Source organism: Sminthopsis crassicaudata, chromosome 5 (genome assembly GCF_048593235.1).
Source record: "Sminthopsis crassicaudata isolate SCR6 chromosome 5, ASM4859323v1, whole genome shotgun sequence".
Lineage (NCBI taxonomy): Eukaryota > Metazoa > Chordata > Mammalia > Dasyuromorphia > Dasyuridae > Sminthopsis > Sminthopsis crassicaudata.
In genome coordinates this window covers 231,845,205-231,864,829 of record NC_133621.1, presented here as the reverse complement: position 1 = coordinate 231,864,829, position 19,625 = coordinate 231,845,205, and the positions used below count along the sequence as shown (strand labels likewise).

The following is a 19,625-nucleotide window of genomic DNA, read 5'->3' as shown; positions in this document are numbered from 1 at the left end:
TAAAGACTAGAGAACTCTTTTGGGGGAGGCTCAAAGCATAGTGCTGAGACTTGGCAATAGAAAAGACATTAAACAAACTTGAGATGGAAGGAGCATGTAGCGTGGAGATTGAAGAGGGGTAGAAAATAGCCACCAAAATGAGATTATAGGGTCAGGAATAGGGAAGTGAAGACTGAGGAAACTTTAAGAGCTGCCCTCACTAGCAGCAGCTAAATGGCAAATCTTCTTTATCAATCATCTCAAAATCCAAAATTTCCTCATTCTGGTTCCCAATACTCTGCTCATTCACTCTGATGGGGACAGAGTATGGAGAGAACTTGTCTAAAATTCAGGATTACATCCAGTCTCAGGCAAATTGGGCTGGGAGATCTCTCTTTGGAGAAGAAAAGGGGTATTAGCAGTCCCAGTGCATCAACTTCCCCGGAATTAGAGAGTGGTACATAGACTCCCCAGCCTACAGCTCACCAACTAGCTAGTCCATTCTGATTCTCAGTCTTGTAAACAGCTTTTTTTTTTTTTTTTTTGTATTTGGATCATATTTAGCAAAATGTACTTGGGGCAAGCAGGATTAAAAGCATTCACATATCAACTTCCTACAACAAATTCTGTTCCTTGGAAAGAATGAAACTTTAGGACATAGCAAGGCCTCTCTGTTTTGGATAGCATAGCTCACCTGGGGTGTCTATGGAGAAAATACACTCGGGTAACTTTCAAATTTACCTGTTCTGCTACTTGGGCACTGCTGTGAGGGACTTCTAAATTTGTGCCATTTTGAGAATCTCAATCATCCCACCCTAGTTGCAGCTCAGCTAATTGTCTCCTGTTCCTTCCTTCTGAAGATGATTTTCTTTGCCCCTCAAGAACTCAAGATATCATAAAGCTTTCAATCTTGTGGGGCCTTGTCAATGGAAGTACCAAAGGGTAGGGGTCAAGGGGCAGTATGGAGAATGCAGTATATCCCACTTTCTTCCCTAAATGGAAAACCTTAGCTCAGCTACAAAGTCCAGGGGAGAGCTTGCTCATGCAACAGGCATACTGTTCAGAGTGAGCATGCAAAAATTTGGAGGCTAGAAGGAAAGGTGGGAAGAAGGCAGACTGATGACTGGGGTGAGGGGCTTCAACACTTCACCCAGTAATTTTCCACATCTACCAGAGCCACCACAGCATGAACGAACAGCCAGCTCCTTCCCCCTCTAGTGCTCCACTCCCTCAGGCCTCACTAACTGAGTCCCCTCCCAGGTGCAGGCTACACTGCCAGAGGCTAGGTAGCTGACGCACACACACCTGCCCAGCGATCCCAGCCGACCGCCCAGGCGAAAAGGGGCCCCAGCCTCATCACATGGAGCCTGTTCTTATCAGGGGCCTGGTTGAATCAGCCATAGGCTGGCCAATTTCCAAACTGGGGAGATGGGAAGATAAAGAGAAGAAAGAGGGAGCACACTCGATCCCTCAGGGGAGATTGGGGAAAGCAACTGGTTGGGGTGACCTGGACTGAAGAGGAGAGAGAATGAGAAGAGGGAGAAGTGTCTTCACTTTGGAGTACGTAGAGATAGACTCTGGCTTGGACATTTAAGTTTGGCAAGGCAACACACTAGGGAGGCTCTTAGGGGATATGGAGTGCAGAGAAGGGGTTCCCCTGTTGGGATCTCAGCGTAGCAAAGAAGCTATTCCATCTCTCACCCAAACTAATATTTCTCAAATAAAAGGCTCTTCTTTATTACTCACCAGAAAGAAGGTAGCATTCCTTTTCTTTTAGGGTCCAGGCACCCTTTATGTTTTGCATTATTCATCAATTCCAAGTCCTTTCTAGTCCCTACAGTGGTCCTCACACTTTTTAAATAGGGGCCAGTTCACTGTCCCTCAGACTGTGGGAGGGCCGGACTATAGTAAAATCAAAACCTCACACTGTCTCCGCCCCTCAGCCCATTTGCCATAACACGGCGGGCAGCATAAATTTCCTCAGCGGCTGCATCTGGCCTGGCCGTAGTTTGAGAACCCCTGCGCCTAGAATCTTAGAAGACAACTTAGGGATCTGGAAGGAAAATGACTTTCAATTCTTTTAGCCAGCTCTACATCACAAGGAGGCTGAGGACCGTTCTAAATCTAATTTCCCTTTTAATTATTTCTTTAGGCTGTGATCTCCTTCCCATATGTGACTCAGCTTGGTACCTCTATTCTTTATCTCACTATTAGAGGCGCCAGAGCAGACTCTAAGACAAGACTCTCAGCAGGGGCTCACTTCTTTCTGTCCTTGACACCCCAGGGAGGTCTAACTCCACACATTCATCTTTTTACCCCTGGCTTAGAAATGCAATCACAGATCTAACTGAAGCTCTCTCATGCACACTGAAGGGCCATTTGAACGACTGCCATTCTTTAAACAACATCCCTCATTCTCTTCTCCTCAAGTATAATATCATCATAGACAAGCTCACAGATTTGGAGCCATAAAGAACCTCATTTCAAATATAGGGAACTGAGGCTATCCTTATAGATAGGAAAGCTAAGAGATTTATCCAAAGTGATATAACCAGTTCCTATGACTCTAGATACTACACCATGCCACTTTTGTATATCTTCAGGGTGGGTATCTTGGTAGGCTATGGTCTTATGCCTATTCATTCCCTTCCACAAATGCTTCAGCTTTCCCCTGCATCCCAGGCAATCTGGGTTAAGTGATTTGCCCATTCTAGTAAGTGTTAAATGTCTGAGGTTGAATTTGAACTCAGGTCTTTCTGCTTCCAGAGCCAGTATTCTAACCACAACACCACCTAACTAACCAAATGCTTCAGTTTTTTTTTTTTTTTTGATCAAGGGAAAGATAGGGATGAGGGCAGTAACAACGAGGGAAAACTTTTTTCTCTCAAATCACATAAATCTTCTGGAGTTCAGGATTCAGCTTATCCTTCAGTCCTTCCATTGACATCTAAGTTCCTAAACCATTGTCTGCTATATCCCTGAACTCTTACACCCCAAAGCTAAGGTGGGAGATGGGGAGTACACTGGATTTACAATTTCACAGTTGAAAATGGAGATAACAGTCCTGATATGCAGGGAGGAAGGAAATTTAGTGACTCCAGTCCTTTAGATTTCCAGAATTCCTCATATATATACAACCTACGGAAAATAACTCCAAGGATGCTGCAGAAGGAGAATAGTTGGCAGAGGTCTAGGCTAGGAGGATGTTTAGTGCTATGTCTTAGAGGCTGGGAAAGAGCAGAGGATAGATATTACAGGGGGACAAACAGATAGCATTTCTTGGAGTTAAAAAATGGGAAGCCTTTTCAATCTCTGTTGGTGCCAAAAAGCTGCAGAAAGAAGGAGAAGATGTAGACGATATCCAGGTAAATGTTGAGTGCTCCAAAAATATATTCCTCGGGGCTCAAGGAATAGCGTCGGTTTCCCATCAGCAGCTGTGTGTCAAATGCCAGGAACTGGAGAGACAAAAGGGAAAAAGTTATTATTGTCAGAGATTCTTCTGAGAAGGATTATAGTAGGCTACATCATAAGGTTGATCTTTTGGTTTGAACTTTAGTGTCCATCAAAATTCTGTTGGGATTGTCCTGTCCTCAATGGGCCTTTTACCCCCTGTTCTAATCATTCCTAATCCTCCTCTCATACACACCAATTCTGAACGTACCTGTTTTTTATCTCAAGCTCTCAGAGATCTTTCAACTACAAGATAAATTTATCTAGTTCATGCATGATCCCTCTTTGACCATATTTGCAGGAGGCAATGTGGCATCATGAAAAAAAAGTATTAGAAAAGGGCTGGGTTGTCTTTTATCTGTTTTGCATGTATTTCTAAATACATAATCTCTCCTCTAATAGAAGTAAAATCCTCAAAGGCAGGGATTGGTTTTGCCTTTTTTTTCCCTTTGTCTGTCCTTTCTCCCTTCTTTTCTCCTCCCTCCCTCCTTCCTTCTTTCTTTTTATTTCTCTTCCTTTCTTTTTTCTTTCTCCATCTTTTCTTCCTTCCTTCCTTCCTTTTTGTCTTTCTGTCTTTTCTTCCTTCCTTCCTTTTTGTCTGTCTTTCCTTCCTTCCTTCCTTTGCACTTTGCACAAGGTGGATTGCCTATATGAAGCTAGGGAAGTTATTGAACTTCAGTTTCCTCATTTGGGTAAGAGGAATAACATCACCTTTTGATGTGAAAAAGAATCCTTAGTGGGCAAAGGGCTGTGCTTAGCCCCACTGGATTTTTTTTTTTTTTTTGTTGTTGTTGTTGTTGTTACCATATACTCAAAGTGTACAGCCTGGAATCTCAAGCTGCTTGAAGTAATAACTCCTTCTCTCTCTCATAGGAGCACTGATTGAGAGCTGAAAGGGATCTCAGTCCAATCTGCTCATTTTAGAGATGAGGAAACTGAACTGGGAGGAGAGGAGAGGAGAGTAGAAAGGAGAGAAAACAGTTTTTTATTCATTAAAAAAAAAAAAAAAAAGTAAAATAAATAAATAAAAGAATTGTCTCCTGAGAAGAAGTGACTTGCCCATGTTAATATAGTCTTTCCTTTGCATGCCCTAAGCATGGACTTTCCCTTTCTGTGCATAAGACAATAAAGGGCTTCCCCCCAAAAAAACCCCCTAACTCCCACCAAATCTCTGATGACCAGACTTCAGTCTAGGACCTTGGCCAGTCTCACAAGATCCAAGTAGTTGCTTGCTGGCATTAGAGAGTACTTAACGGACAGGAATCTCTACCTCAATATATCCACCTCATTACCTGCTGTTATTCCCTTCCTATAATTTTCCTCCTTTGAGTTTTGCAAGAGTTCCCTTTTAAAAAGCAAATACCCTCAGGTGATGTTAAACCCAGGTGGTAAAGCACTAAGAGTCAGAAACCCCAGACACTTATGAATTGTGTGAATCTGGGCACATCACTTAACCTTTCTCTGCCTCAGTTTCCTTAACTGGTAAATAGGGATCATAATAAAACCTAACCCCCAAGGTTGTTGTGAGGATTAAATATAATAATATTCATAAAACATGTAGCACTGAAGTTGCTGTATAATAAATGTTTGTTTCCTTCCCTACCTTCTTCTCTTAAACTTTATCAACAGAACAACTTAGCTGACAACTTAGCAAAAGCTTGAGAAATGAGACAAAAGATAGATCTTCTATATACACTTTAAATATATGGTAACAAAAAAAAATCCAATGGGGCAAAGCACAGTCCTTTGCCCACTAAGCATTCTTTTTCCCATCCAAAGGTGATGCTATTCCTCTTACACAAATGAGGAAACTGAAGTTCAATAACTCCCTCAGATTCAGATTCAGATTCAAGACACAAAGCTTGTGAAATAATACTTAAAGCTTCCACTTACCAATACAACTTTCAACCTACCACGTTGTCCTGGGCACAGGCAGCCAGCTTGAGCAACCTGACAAACTTTTATTTAAGATTTAGTTGTAAGGTCCCTGCTTGGTTCTCCCATGGTAGTGAATAAATCTAAATTCTTTCTCCCCACCACTTTCTTCACATCTCCTACTTCACAAGAGTAAGAAATATTGAGTCTGTCCAACTATTTGAAGGAAAGGGATTTCATTATGGGAGGGATTAGAAAAGTTGGCATTGCAGAGCCAGCCACAGGAGAAGGGGCTCCATCTTAAGAAAAAGGAGAGTAGAAAAAGGGAACTAGAATCTCTAACCCAAATAACTGAAGATGCCCACTGTCAAGAAGTGGAAAGGGAAAGGGAATGAACAGGAAGACATAAGAGGAAAGTCAGAGACAAGCTAGTAGGAATAAAAGGAAAATCATTAAAGACAAAAAAAAAAAAAAAAAAAAAAAAAAAAAACTAAGAGAGGCTGTGTATAAACTAGACCCCGAACAAATAAAACAACAGTGTTACTCATAGTCAGAAGAAAAACTGAGCACCAAAAAATTTCAAAGACCATAAAACATATTATAATAGGCTATGAAGGAAAGTGAAACAAAAATTCTCAATGGAAAAAATAATTCTGTGAGCTTTCCAAAGAAAATGTAACAAAAGAAAAAAAATCAAAACAAAATAAAGCTTCAGAATGATTCAAAAGAGAGATACAACTTTAAAAATAAGATATTAAGATAGCTGTCCATGTCTTCTCATTAATCAGATTACTTTGAAGGCCAAAAATAAAGATGCTTCTTGTCCAAGAAACTATAGGTCATGGATAGGGCTTCAATAGATTCCTGGGGAAAGATGTTATCCTTAATAACCAGATACTCTGAGTACTATTCATGAACTTTCAAAGATTAAAATATAAAAAATAGAAAGGATACCAAAACTGAATATAATTTTACAAGTAATATGTTTAAGGGACAGGTCAATTCTCCTAGAGCCTCCACAGCTGTGGATCATAGCATCGGAAGGAGTTGCAAGGCAGCTTTTGCTGACACAGCTGTTGTGGACTGGGAATGAGATAAATTGGAGGAAGAGGAAAGAGGAAAGAGGAAAGAGGAGGAAAGAGGTCAGAATGGCAATGGCCTCTCAGTCTCCTTGTATCATCCTCTCACAAAAGGAGATCCATTCTGGGTTGGAGCCACTGTCAGGTGGCTCCCATGTATTCTAACAGCTCTCCTGTGTATTCCAACAGTAATATTTCTTTGATAATTATAAAGGCATTGTAGGAACTTGTAATTATTTAGGGTATTATATTAGTGATATGATGTACCTATTAAAGATTGCTTCCTATTGACAAAATTCCAAATAATCTAATTTTTAGGGTATTTCTCTATTAACACCTTCCCTCTGACTCCTAAAAAGGAAGAAAAAAATTGAAAATTAGAGTGCTTAAGTCTAAATTAACAAACAACAGGATAGAAAACTTAGAATACACAATGGAAAACTCTTCATAGAAGTAGTGGTTGTGAGAAAGAGAATGAGATATCCCAAACTTTAAAAACACAGAGGTGGAAGCAACATTGGTAGAGAGAAACAAAAGACAATGTATTGAAAATATACATGAACTCTATAACAAAGACACTGATTTGAAGATAGGACAGATAAGAATCATAGTACTCTAAGAAATTGGTAGAATTAAAAAAACAAAACAAAACAAAACACCCAAGTACTATATTGTAAAATGTAGTTTAAATATTTATATTTATATATTATATATACATTGATATTTTAAATATAATAAATACATAATAATAAAACACATAAATATAATATATTCATATATTATAATTATATAATTACATAGAATGTAGAATTAATAGATTGGTAAAAGAGGAGCAAAAATATTGAAGAAAATAACATCTTAAAAAACAGATTTGGCCAAATGGAAAAAGAGATAAAAAGCTCACTGAAGAAAATAATTCCTTAAAAATCAGAATTGGGCAAGTGGGGAAACTAATGATTTCCCTATACTCCCAGAAACAATAAAACAAACTCAAAAGAATGAAAAAAAAAAGAAGAAAATGTGAAATGTCTCATTGGAAAAAACACTGACCTAGAAAATAGATTGAGGAAAGATAATTTATTTTATTTTATTTTATTTTTTATTTTATTTTTTTTCCTGAGGCTGGGGTTAAGTGACTTGCCCAGGGTCACACAGCTAGGAAGTGTTAAGTATCTAAGACCAGATTTGAACTCGGGTCCCCCTGAATTCAGGGCTGGTGCTCTATCCACTGCACCACCTACCTGCCCCCTGAGGAAAGATAATTTAAGAATTATTGGACTATCTGAAAGTCATGATTAAAGAAAGAGACTATACATAATATCAGAAGAAATTTTCAAGGAAAAACTATGCCAGTATATTAAATCCAGAAGGTAAAACAGAAACTGAAAGAATCCTTTAATCACATCCTGAAAGAGATCTTAAAGTAAAAACTAGGAATATTATAGCCAAATTCCAGAGCTCCTGAGTATTGCAAACCAGTCAGAAATTTAGCGGTTTGCACTTTAGAGGAGAAGAGTGCTTGGGATACGATATTCTAGAAGACAAATGAGCTAAGATTATAACCAAGAATAACATACCTAGAAAAACTGAGTATAATCCCTGAAGGGAAAAATGGATGTTAAATAAAATGGAGGACTTCCAATTATTCCTAATTAAAAGACCATACTTAAACAGAAAATTTGATATTCAAACAGAAAACTCAAGAGAAGCTTAAAAAGGTAAACAAGAAAGAGTAATCATTAAGAACTCAATAAGGTTAAACTGTTTACATGTCTATATGGAGAAATAATATATGTAACACCTAAGAACTTTATCATTATTGGCACACTTACAAGGAAACTACATAGATAGAATGAATAGATACTAATTATGTTGGGATGATATAGAAAAAATATAAGGAGAAGAATATACTGGGAGGAGGAAAAGAATATACTGGGAGATAGAATGGGGAAAATTTTCTCACATAAAAGAGGAATGCAAAGAAGAGTTTTTATGGTGGATAGAGAAATTGAGGGGACAACTGACAGGCAATTCTTGAATCTACTCTCATTGGAATTGGTTCAAAGAGGAAAAAATATATGAATACACACATATTTCTGTGTGTGTGTGTTTGAGAGAGAGAGAGACAGACACACACATACTCAGTTAAGTACAGAAATCTATCTTATCAACAAGAAAATAAGATGGAAAGGGGATAAGAGATAGAGGGGTGTGTGACAAAAGAGAGGGTGCACTAAGGTAGGTAGTGATCAAAAGCAAAACAGACTTTGAGGAGGGATAGGATAAAAAAGAGAAGAAAATAGGATGGGGGGAAATACACAGTAAACATAACTGTGAATGTGAAAGGGATGAAATAACCTATAGAATGGAAATGGATAGAAGAATAGTTTAGAAATCAGAATCCAACAAAATGTTGTTTACAAGAGACACACTTGAAGCAGAAAGACACACACAGAGTTAAAATAAAGATCTGAAACAGACGATTGTGCTTCAGATGAATTTTTTAAAAAGCAGGGGTAGCAATCATTATTTCAGATGAAGCAAAAGCATAAACAGATCTAATTAAAAGATATCATCAAGGAAACTATATTTTGCTAAAAGATACCATATAAAGTAACAATTTTATTTTTTACATCAAGGTTTTCTTATATAAAGATTCTCAAATATATAGGGAGATGAATCAAATTTATAAAAGCAAGAGCTATTCCCCAATTGATAGTCAAAGGATAAGAATCTGCCTATTCTTCATTCATTTTAGAAGAAATGAAAACTATCTATACTGATGTGAAAAAATGCTATAAATAACTATTGATCAGAGAAAGGTGAATTAGAACAACTGTGAAGTACAACCTGACACCTATAACAAATGACAAATGTTGGAGGGGAATAGGAAAAATAGGTACATTAATGAATTGATGGTAGAGTAATAACTTAGTCCAACTATTCTAGAAAAAATCTGTACTCATACCCTCCCTTTGATATAGCAATACCACAATGAGGTCTGTATCCCAAAGAGATCAAGAACTAGGTAAAGGACTTGTATGCACAGAACTATTTATAGCAGCTCTTTTTTTCTGGTGCCAGAGAGTCAGACGTTGAGGGGATGCTCATCAATTGGGGAATGAGTGAATTAGTTGGGACATATGATTGTGATGTAGTGTTATTGTGCTATAAGAAATAATGAAGGGGGTGGTCTCAGAAACTATGGCCAGACCTATATGAACTGATGCAAAGTGAAGTGAGAAAAACCAAAAAATCATTATATACTCTAACAACAATGTAATATCGTGAATGTCAATGTCTGAGATTTGGCTACTCTGATCAATATAATGATCCAAGACAATTTCAGAGGACTCATTATGAAAAAAATTTGATGTCTTTCAGAGAGAGAGAACTAATAAACTATGAAAGCAAATTGAAGTGTAATCATCTCACTTTTTTTGGTGAGGTGACTAATTTGGAAATATACTTTGGATGATTTAATATGTATAACTGATATATTGCTTGCCTTCTAATGAGTAGGGGAGGACTGAAAGAAGGGAAAGAATTTAGAACTCAAAATTTAAAAAGAAAAAATGTCTAAAATAAATAAATATATTTTAAAAAAATTACAAAATAAGAACTATGTTTATAAGGATATTCAATGATGTTTGACTATATATGCGTGGGTATATATGTGTATATATATATCACATTTATATATAAAGCTTCATAAATAATAAAATAATCATTCATAGCTGCATTTTTTGTGGTAACAAAGACTTAGGAATTAAATGAGTGCCCATTAACTGGGAAATAATAAAAAACTTTTATTTGATGTTAATAGAATATTATTATATTCTAAAAAGAGCAAGAATTCAGCACAAGAGAAGATTTAGAGGTACTTACATTGAATAAAGCAGCAGAATTAAATAATATACATAATGATTACAACAATGTAAACTAAAAACAAATGAAACAAAATTGAATGCTATGTAATTATAATAAGTAAAGAGCTCTGGAGAAAATATGAAAAAAATTATCTCTTCATCTTTCATTGGAGATGTGACTGCAAGTATGGAATAATGCACATGTTGTCAGAAGAGGTTAGTGTCTTCATTGGTTATGTTGAAGTGCTTTGAAAAAAGACATGTCTTTGTTGTAAGAGATGGCTCACTGGAGAGAAGAGAAGGTTGTATTTGGAAACAATGCTATATAACACAAAAGGCATCAATAAAGCTTTAATTTAAAATAAAAAAGCAGTTTTGTTCTTTAGTAGAGGCTGCTAGGTAGCATAGTGAAGTCAGGAAGGTCTGAGTTCAAATCCATCCTCATATACTCATTAATTGTGTGACTATGGGCCAGTCATTTAACCTTTACTTCCTTAGTTTCCTCAGCTGCAAAATGGAGTTCATAATAGCCTCTACTTACAGGGTTGTTCTGAGGATTAAATGAGATAATACATGTAAATCACTTAGCATAATATCTGGCATATAATAAGCACTCCATAAATGCTTATTCCCTTCCTTTCCCCTTTAATAGATATGTGATTAAAGGACAGTAACAGTTTCTAAAAGAAGAAAATATTAACGACAATTTGAAAAATTGTTCCCAAAAGAATGTCAGCTTCTTGAGGGCAGGGAATGTTTTATTTTTGTTTCTATGCTTATAACAGTGTCTGGGACATAGTAGATACTTAATAAATTCTGATTAATTGATTCTAGTTTCTTTTAATCAGGGAAATGCAAAGTAATTTAAATTAATTCTGAAGTATCCCTCATGTAAATTAAACTGACAAAGGCAGAGTTATGAATAAATCCAATTTCCTGGAAAATCTAAATTGGTTAGAAGTAATTAACTAAATTGTCCCTAGCCTTTGACTCACTATTAGATTTAACCAATTAGGAAATAAATGAGAGAAAGGACTTTTATTTACCAAAATATTTGTAGAACTGTGTGTAGCATAATTGTGGAAATATGTATAGAAGAATTGCACATGTTTGGCATATATTGGATTACTTGCTGTCTAAAGAAGGGGGTAGGGGAAAAGGAGAGAAAAAAATTGGAACACAAGGTTTTGCAAGAATGAATATTGAAAATTACCTATGCATATGTTTTGAAAATAAAAAGTGTTAATAAAAAACAAAATATTCATAAAAGCAGGAATAAAATAATTGAGGAAAGGCTGCACAAGTTGTACTATATAAATATAATAGAATAATATTTTACCATAAAGAATGACAAATCTGAAAAATTCAGAGAAACTTGGAAGACATGAACTGATACAGTGATTAGTCAGAATCAGAGGAACTATATTATGAAAAATGATTACAAAGCATAAATGAAGACAACACTAAAAGAAAACAAAATCCAAATGCAATGAGAAAATGCTGATTTCAAATACTCAACTCAAAGCACACACACAACAAATAAGTGGAATTTTAAAGAACAGAATAAATTTGATGTGTGTTTTAGGCTTTCAAACTGATTTCTTTTAAACTAGAAGTATTTTAGGTGTCAGTATGTGACTTGCCTCAGCCCATGAGTCCCAGGCACAGGAAATCTATAAACTTGAGCAATGATGTTGTCTGAGGAGAAGATGTAGTTGAGGTGAGCTGTGCCTTGCTCACCCAGAAGTGCCACAGTATCTTGTTGGTGACCAGAGTCCATGAACATTTTTCATAGCAATCTGCTCCCTAGGTGGTAGTTGTACCTTTTTTTGTGAAGGGCAATCTGTTCTGATCTAAAGTAAATCATGAGTATGAGTGAGTGTGTGTGTGTGTGTGTGTGTGTGTGTGTGTGCGCGTGCATGCTATGTATGTTAATCTGAATATGTATAATTAACAATAAAAATAAACATAAAAAATAAACCAACATTAAGAATAAATATAAAAATAATAAATTAACAATAATATGCAAATTAAGAAGCAAACTGAGGATCTCCAAGCTGTTTGTAAGTAGAAAATCTGTTGTGTTTCTTTTTTTTAACAGAACATCCTTTCCCTGCTGGACTGTATGCCACTACAACTAGCCAAACAACAATATCCCAACACTTCAATCTGTGTAGATAATCCTATGATCATTTAGTCATTTATATAGCTAGCTATCTACACTCTCAACATTTCCTTTAAAGACCCAGCTTAAAAAGCATTCTCCAGAACCTCTGGGACTTCTTCCTGATTAAGGGTTGATTCACACCTACATTTCCTGACTCATACTCTCCTTGACGCTGGGGTGTGTCCCTTTCTTTCTGTTAAGCTACCCAGAACCTCCCAAATAGAAGAAGGTGTTAGCAGGATTAGTAGTTAGCTTGTTAGCATTAGGAAAGTGTGAGTGGGGTGAGGCCAGGGTTGGGGAACACAATGCACTTTCACCTTCTAGGGGATAGCTGGTCAAGTAAACTACCTCACCCTTCATAAGCAATCCTCCCAGGCAGTCTGATCCTGCCCTCACCTATCTTTTCTGTTCTCTGGAAACTTAGCTCCTTTTGCTGGGTACAAGGGAGGTTGATTTCTAATAGTTCAAAGGGAGATAAAGAGAAAATAGGCTGGTCAGCTCAACCAAACTCTGACCCATATCATATTCTACAGGTTGCAGTTAAAAGGACTTAGGTTAGATATCAGGAAGAATTTTGTGCCAAAGACCGACCCCAGAATAAGGGGATACCCTTAAAAGGATCTTTTAAAGATGAGCCATCTATTGCTAAGTGAAATGAGCAGAACCAGGAGATCATTATATATGACAACAAGATTATACAATGATCAATTCTGATGGATGTGGCTCTCTTTAATAATGAGATGATTCAAAGCAGTTCCAATTGTTCAGTGATGGAGAGCATCTACACCCAGAGAGAGGACTGTGGGAATTCAGTGTGGAACACAACATAGCATTTTCACTCTTTTAGTTGTTGTTTGCTTGAATTTTATTTTGCTTCTTTTTTTTTTTTTGATTTGATTTGATTGGTTTGATTTGATTTTTCTTATGCAGCACAATAATTATATAAATATGTATGCCCACATTAGATTTAACATATATTTATACCATGTTTAACATATATTGGACTACTTGACATCTAGGAGATGACGTGGGAGAAGGGAAGGAAAATTGGAACACAAGGTTTTGCATGGGCTAATGTTGAAGAATTGTCCACGCATATGTTTTGAAAAATAAAAAAGCTTTAATAAGAAAAAAAAAAAAAGAAGTACGTGGGGGAAAAAAAGATGAGCCATTGATACAAGAGAATACAGGACAAAAAGACATGGACACTAAAAAGAAATAAGGGTCAACTTAAAAAAATAAATATTATTTATTTGGGGCACAGTAGATAGGCTGTTGGGCATGGAGTGAGGAAGATCAAAGTTCAAATTTGACTTCACTTATGTTCGAGTTTCATAATCTTGAGTAAGTCACTTAACATTTGCCTCAGTTTCTGGCAATTATAATAACCCCTACCTCCCATGGTTGTTGTAAGAATCAAATAAGATAATAATTATAAAACACTTAGCACAAAGTCTGGTACAAAGTAGGTGCGATATAAATGTTAGCTATTATTATATTTAATAATACTATCTTGAATTTGCAAAATGCCTTAGTTTTCCAAGTGTTTTTGCACATATTATTGCTATTTTTGTCAAACAGACAGGACAGGGATTATTATTCTTATTTCTAAATTTCCTGTGAGGAAAATGAACTTCAAAGAAATGAAGAAATTTGCCTAAAATCATTAACAGTGAGTTAGTGGGGCAGCTAGGTGGCGCAGTGGATAGAGCACCAGCCTTGAATTCAGGAGGACCAGAGTTCAAATCTAGTCTCAGACACTTAACACTTCCTAGCTGTGTGACCCTGGATAAGTCACTTAAGCCCAGCCTTAGAACAGTGAGTTAGTGGCAGGATGGGCTAGACTCAAATTCAGATCTCCTGAACATCAAGGCTCCCTTTCCCACAGGCCTCTTAATGAATGAAGGCATAAAAATGTATTTATTAAGTGCTTACTATGTGTGAAGCACTGTGTTCAATGTCAGGGAAATAAATCAAAGAACAATTTGTGCACTAATGACATGGAAACATCATGGTTTGGTGGAAAAAAAGTTGAGACTAGCAGATAAATACTGGGCTTCAGCACTAGAACTATCATTAACTTATTGGACAATGTTGGGAAACTCATCAGAACCTCTTGGTCACTCAGTTTCTTCACTGATAAAAGGAGTGGTTTGGACAAGAAAATAATTAAAAAGTTCCTTCCAGTGACAAAGTAAAATCAAACATTTTATTGCGAACATCTTCAGCAGTGCTTGTCTTGTTATTGTTCACCTCTGGATCTTTCCCACTGTTGTTCCCTAGGATTACCACCAGAACCTTACTGTCCAGCAATTATTCTGTTCAACGCTTGTGGCTGTTTTAAACTTCGTGCATACTTTGAGCCCTTTAGCCCACTAACCCCTCCCTTATTCCTGGTATGTCACCTCTGGTCCCACAGAAATGTACGGAGGGACATAAGAGGAGGGGCCAGGGAGATTCTATTTCTGTTAGATTCTACTGTCTGATTTATTTCCTAGGTTTTTAGGGAAGGACTTGTTTTTTTATTGCTATTTTAGCAATGTAGAGACCTCTCTCTGCCTCACCCAGAAAAAAGCCAAATAATTGGCCAACTCAAGCTTTCAACCCCAGAGCTCTGGGCAGGAATCCCAAAGAAGCTAAGCATCCCTTCTCAAAGCCACACAGTCAATCAAGAGCATGGGTGGAACCCAGACTACAAACCAAATGGCCTACGGCCCAACCCTGAATTCTTCTGCCTCCCTTTGTCATACCACACTCCATCTGCACCATTACCTTTTGGGTTCTTCAAAATATCTTAATAAAAAGTACACTGGAAAAGCAAAGAGGGTTATGGTTCATGCTAGGACCAAACTCCAGCCTGACTTACTCATTCACTCTCACTAATATTTTGGTTCTTGTGCCTAAGGGCTCTGAAATCATTGATCAGGAACTAGATTGAAGTAATGGATTAGGGGTGAAGGGCACATTATACCTCGTGGGGAGATAAGGGAGATCTAGATCTTGGGGTCCCAGAGAATAGAGGTGCTTAGAAATTTCCATAATCCTTCAACCATACCTCACATAATTCTGAGATCCTCTAGAGAGAATGGTTTCTTGCTCATCCCGAGACCTAGAACTCCAATGCAGAGCATTGTGAAGGAACTTGAGAATTGGTTGGGGTTAAAAAGAAGCTGAGGGAGTAGGGAGAAAAGAGACTAGGAAGGGTAAATTTTTAATAGAAGCCCTTAAGGAAAGCTTTGCTGGTGATTCAGGATGGAATCTCACATCAAAGGAACCAGAGACACTGAGTAGCTATGAGCTCTTAACAAAGAGCTCTTACAGGAAAATAGGGTATTTGGGTCATAGTCTTGACCTAACTCTGAAATCTCTCCTACCCTCTCGAGTCCTTTGCCACCTCTACTCTATCCTATTTTACCTCTTCTAAGTCTTGTGCCATGCCTTTTTATACTGCTGCCCATTTCATAGATGGGAAAACTGATGCAACTGAACAACCTCATCTGGAGGTGAAGAGAAACAAGACAGTAAGTCAGCATCATCTATAGTCCAAAAATTTGGACCCTGAATCCCCACAAGAAGTGACCTATTTTAAAATCCTAGAATATTAGCACTGGAGGACACTTTACAACTCCAGGAACCCAACCCTATCTTTTACAGGAAAGAATATTGAAGCCTAGAATATTCAAGGGACTTATCTAAATAATTTCAGTCAAGTAACATCATGAGTAGGGCTGGCACTCAGATGCCTTATCTCCAAGGGCATTGTCTTTCCATCACACTGGGGATATACTAACAACAAAGAGAAATGGTGAGCCACAGGGATGGCATTTTACATGGAGAAGGCATAACTTTTATTTCCCTTGCCTCAGGTCACATAGCCTTCAGAATTAATCTGACCAAGTCTATTTAGAAAAAGTTTTCTTAACCTGGGGTCCACAGACTCCATCTCTCCTCTCCATCCCCACAGTCTATGGATAATTTGGTGGTGATGGAGAAGGTATCTGTGAACTTGAATGGGAAAAAGTTTACATCTTTATTTCAGTGTGACTGGTATCCTAAGTATTTTATTTTATGAATTTTAGAAAGATTTCTTCCATCAGACTGGAGATCTGGTTTACTAAAGAATTCCATGACAAAGAAGATAGATAGTCCTTGATTAGAGGTCTAATTATTATTAGGTTATTATATTTCTGTATATTATAATCATTAGGTCAGTTATAAAAAGACTGGGGATAAAGATGCTACTATGTCTTTATACATTCTGACTCAGAAATAGGTTTAACTTATCATCTTGAAGCTTGACAAAGGAATCTATTAAATCAACTCCTCAGCTTTAATTTGGCTTCCATGTGACAGCTCCTGAAACCCCTTCTAAATTTTAGGAGCTATTCAACAGATTGTGATGAGGTCAATGGATGTGATTGGAAAGACAGAACTTCCATTTGATCCCAGAGGAGTCCAGAATTCTCTGTGAAGCACCAATATTCTCTAACAGATAATAAAGCAAGACACTAGATCAGGAATACACTGGAGTGGTGGTGGTGGTGGTGGTAATGATGGTAGTAGGGAAGCAGGAGAAACCAGGCGAGCCCACAGGATCCCTTGGCAGACAGGCTTTACGGTTTCATCAACCATGCCTCTGAGGTTTCTGTTCCCATAGCCTCCACCCGGAAAAGAGCCCTCTGTATACCTTTATTGCTACAAAAGAATCCATGCCTTCAGTTATTCATGCCCTACAAAGACTATCCTCCTTTGATGACATTTGGAGACACTATTGCACTCAGAAGCTTACTGTGGCTCACTATTTATCTCTTAGTTGATCCAAACTCAGATCTTGCTTTTTTCCTCTCACCCTTCCTCCTTCCTCCTCTTTCTTTCACTCTCTTTCTTCCTTCCTCCCTTCCTTCTTCCCTCCCCCCTCTTTCTCTTCCTTCCTTCTCCTTTTCTCCCCTCCTCTCTTCTTCTTTCTAAATCAATTTTTTCTCTCAGACTTTCTGCCAACTTCATTTTCCTCAGTTAAGTTTCATTTTGACTGAGCTTTTGAACTGGTCATTTACTTCACCTGAGACATCCTTTCTCATCTTCTCCTCTCAGCCCTATTTATTCTCCTTCCCCAAACCTTTTTTTCCAAGGAAGTACTTTTCCAAGTGATAGAAATAAACATGTTAAGAACAAGAAGAAATTTAGTAATTTGCATCATATTATCTAGAGCAATAAAAATCCCTGTGGACTACATATTGACTTTGAAAATCACATACTAACTTTATCTATATTTAATTTTGTTTATATTTATTTTGTTAACTATTTCCCAATTACATTTTAACATGGTTAGGAAGTATGGATAGTATTCATATATTTGATACAGTTGATAGAATGCTACTTTGTTCTGACACTAACTAACTAGCTAGGATCTCTCCCCACCCCCAGTGATGAAACAAGATTTCTTTTAGTTTCTGAAAACATTCAATTAAGTTAACTAAAATTGTCCCCTCCAAAAGTATCACATTTCTTACACTACAGACTTACATTGGCAATATATGCTAAGTGATCCATAAACAACAGCTAACATCCAAACATAAAAGCAAATAACTGACTTATGATGTTTTCTTCAGCAGAGGACTTTGCTTATATCCTTCTTCCTAAGACAACATAATTCTACACTGTGCATAGTTATTTGTTTACCTATCTCTACCACTCTACCAAATAATAAGCTCAAAGAAGGCTGAGGGGCAGGGAGGTGACCCATAGTGCATATATGGATCACCAGGTCTGGAATCAGGAAGACTCATCTTCCTGAATTTAAATTTGGCCTCAGACGCTTAACTAGCTGTGTGATCTTAGCCAAGTCACTTAAGCCCATTAGCCTCAGTTTTCTCACTTGTAAAATAAATTAGTATCTTTGCCAAGAAAATGCCACAAGAGGTCATAGACTTGGATATAACTGAACATCTGAGGAAGGCTGGGACTATATTTAACTCTATTTTGGATTCCATGTAAAACTTAACATTGTGCCTTGCAGATAATAGATGCTTAAGAAATGCTTTTTTGAATGAATCCTAATGAACTTAATCACTAAGCATTTATTCTATGCAATCTCTCTGAGACTCATATTTCCACATATGTGAGACTGACCTTTATCTATGAAGAACTAGAAAAGATTTATAATTTAGCAGATAAATATCAAATTTGCCTGAGGATAAGAGAATTGTGACTTAATAATAATAGCTAGTGTTCCAAATTTTTCTCCCTCTCCTCTCCATTCCCTCCCCTGGACAGCAAGTAATCCAATATATGCTAAACATGTACAATTCTTCTATACATATTTCCACATTTTATATAACACTTTAAAATTTTCAAAGTGTTTGACAAATATTATCTCATTTTATCCTTTTAACCTCTGTTAGGTAGATGCTGTTATGATTCCCATTTTACAAATGGGGAAATTGAGGCAGACGGAGATTAAGTCATTTGTCCAGGGTCACACAGCTAGTAAGTCTCTGAGGGAAGAGTTGAATTCAAGTCTTTCTGGCTCCAGGACCAACAGCATTTATGCCGTATTGCCTCTCTCATATGGTATATGATAAATGAGTAAAAGGAATAAATGAGTATAGGGAACTGAGAAAGTTGGACTTGATTATCCCTCTTAATTCCTTCTTGATCTAAGATTGTGAGATACTTTTTATTTTTCGATTAACCATTCTTATCTGCCCACCTTCCCACCTATTGCTCTATTTCGGCTCTTTGACTTCTTCCCTACTCATAATTTCCATTTCTCTTTCCTCCCTTTCCTCATTTGGCTCCAATGCTAACTGTATCTGGGTCTCTTCTCTCACATCCTTCATCTCTCTTGGACACAAGGGGACTGGAGACTAGGCACAGAACCCTGTGTAGAATGGCCTGAATGTGAGAAAACAATGGCACAGGAATAATACCAATTTTTACCTGTTAATTTACCAAGATTTTTGGACTGGGGTTTATTATGCTTTCCGCTTCCCTCCAAAATAGTGGAGACAACAAGGGATTTTGGAGGCTAAATCTTTCCTCAACCACCCCATTTTTTGAAAATCTTGAAGTGACTTTTTAATTCAGGTTCCTTGGACCTAGAGGGACTAAGGAGGGCTAGTGCGATTGGCAGAGTGCCAAGCTTGTAGTTAAAAAAAAACCCTGAATTCAAATATAGTCTTAAACACTTCCTAGCTGTATGACTTT

At 37.2% G+C, this 19,625-nt stretch overlaps 1 protein-coding gene across 1 annotated transcript in view; it reads right to left on the bottom strand.

Moving 5' to 3' along the window:
• Nucleotides 1–1,691: 1,691 nt before the first annotated feature.
• Nucleotides 1,692–19,625, bottom strand: part of FAIM2 (Fas apoptotic inhibitory molecule 2) — a 54,664-nt gene continuing 36,730 nt past the window's right edge. Inside the window, exon 12 of the mRNA XM_074270439.1 lies at nucleotides 1,692–3,434. Coding sequence (XP_074126540.1) covers nucleotides 3,285–3,434 — 150 coding nt within the window. The 3' untranslated portion in view covers nucleotides 1,692–3,284. The remainder of the gene's footprint in view (nucleotides 3,435–19,625) is intronic.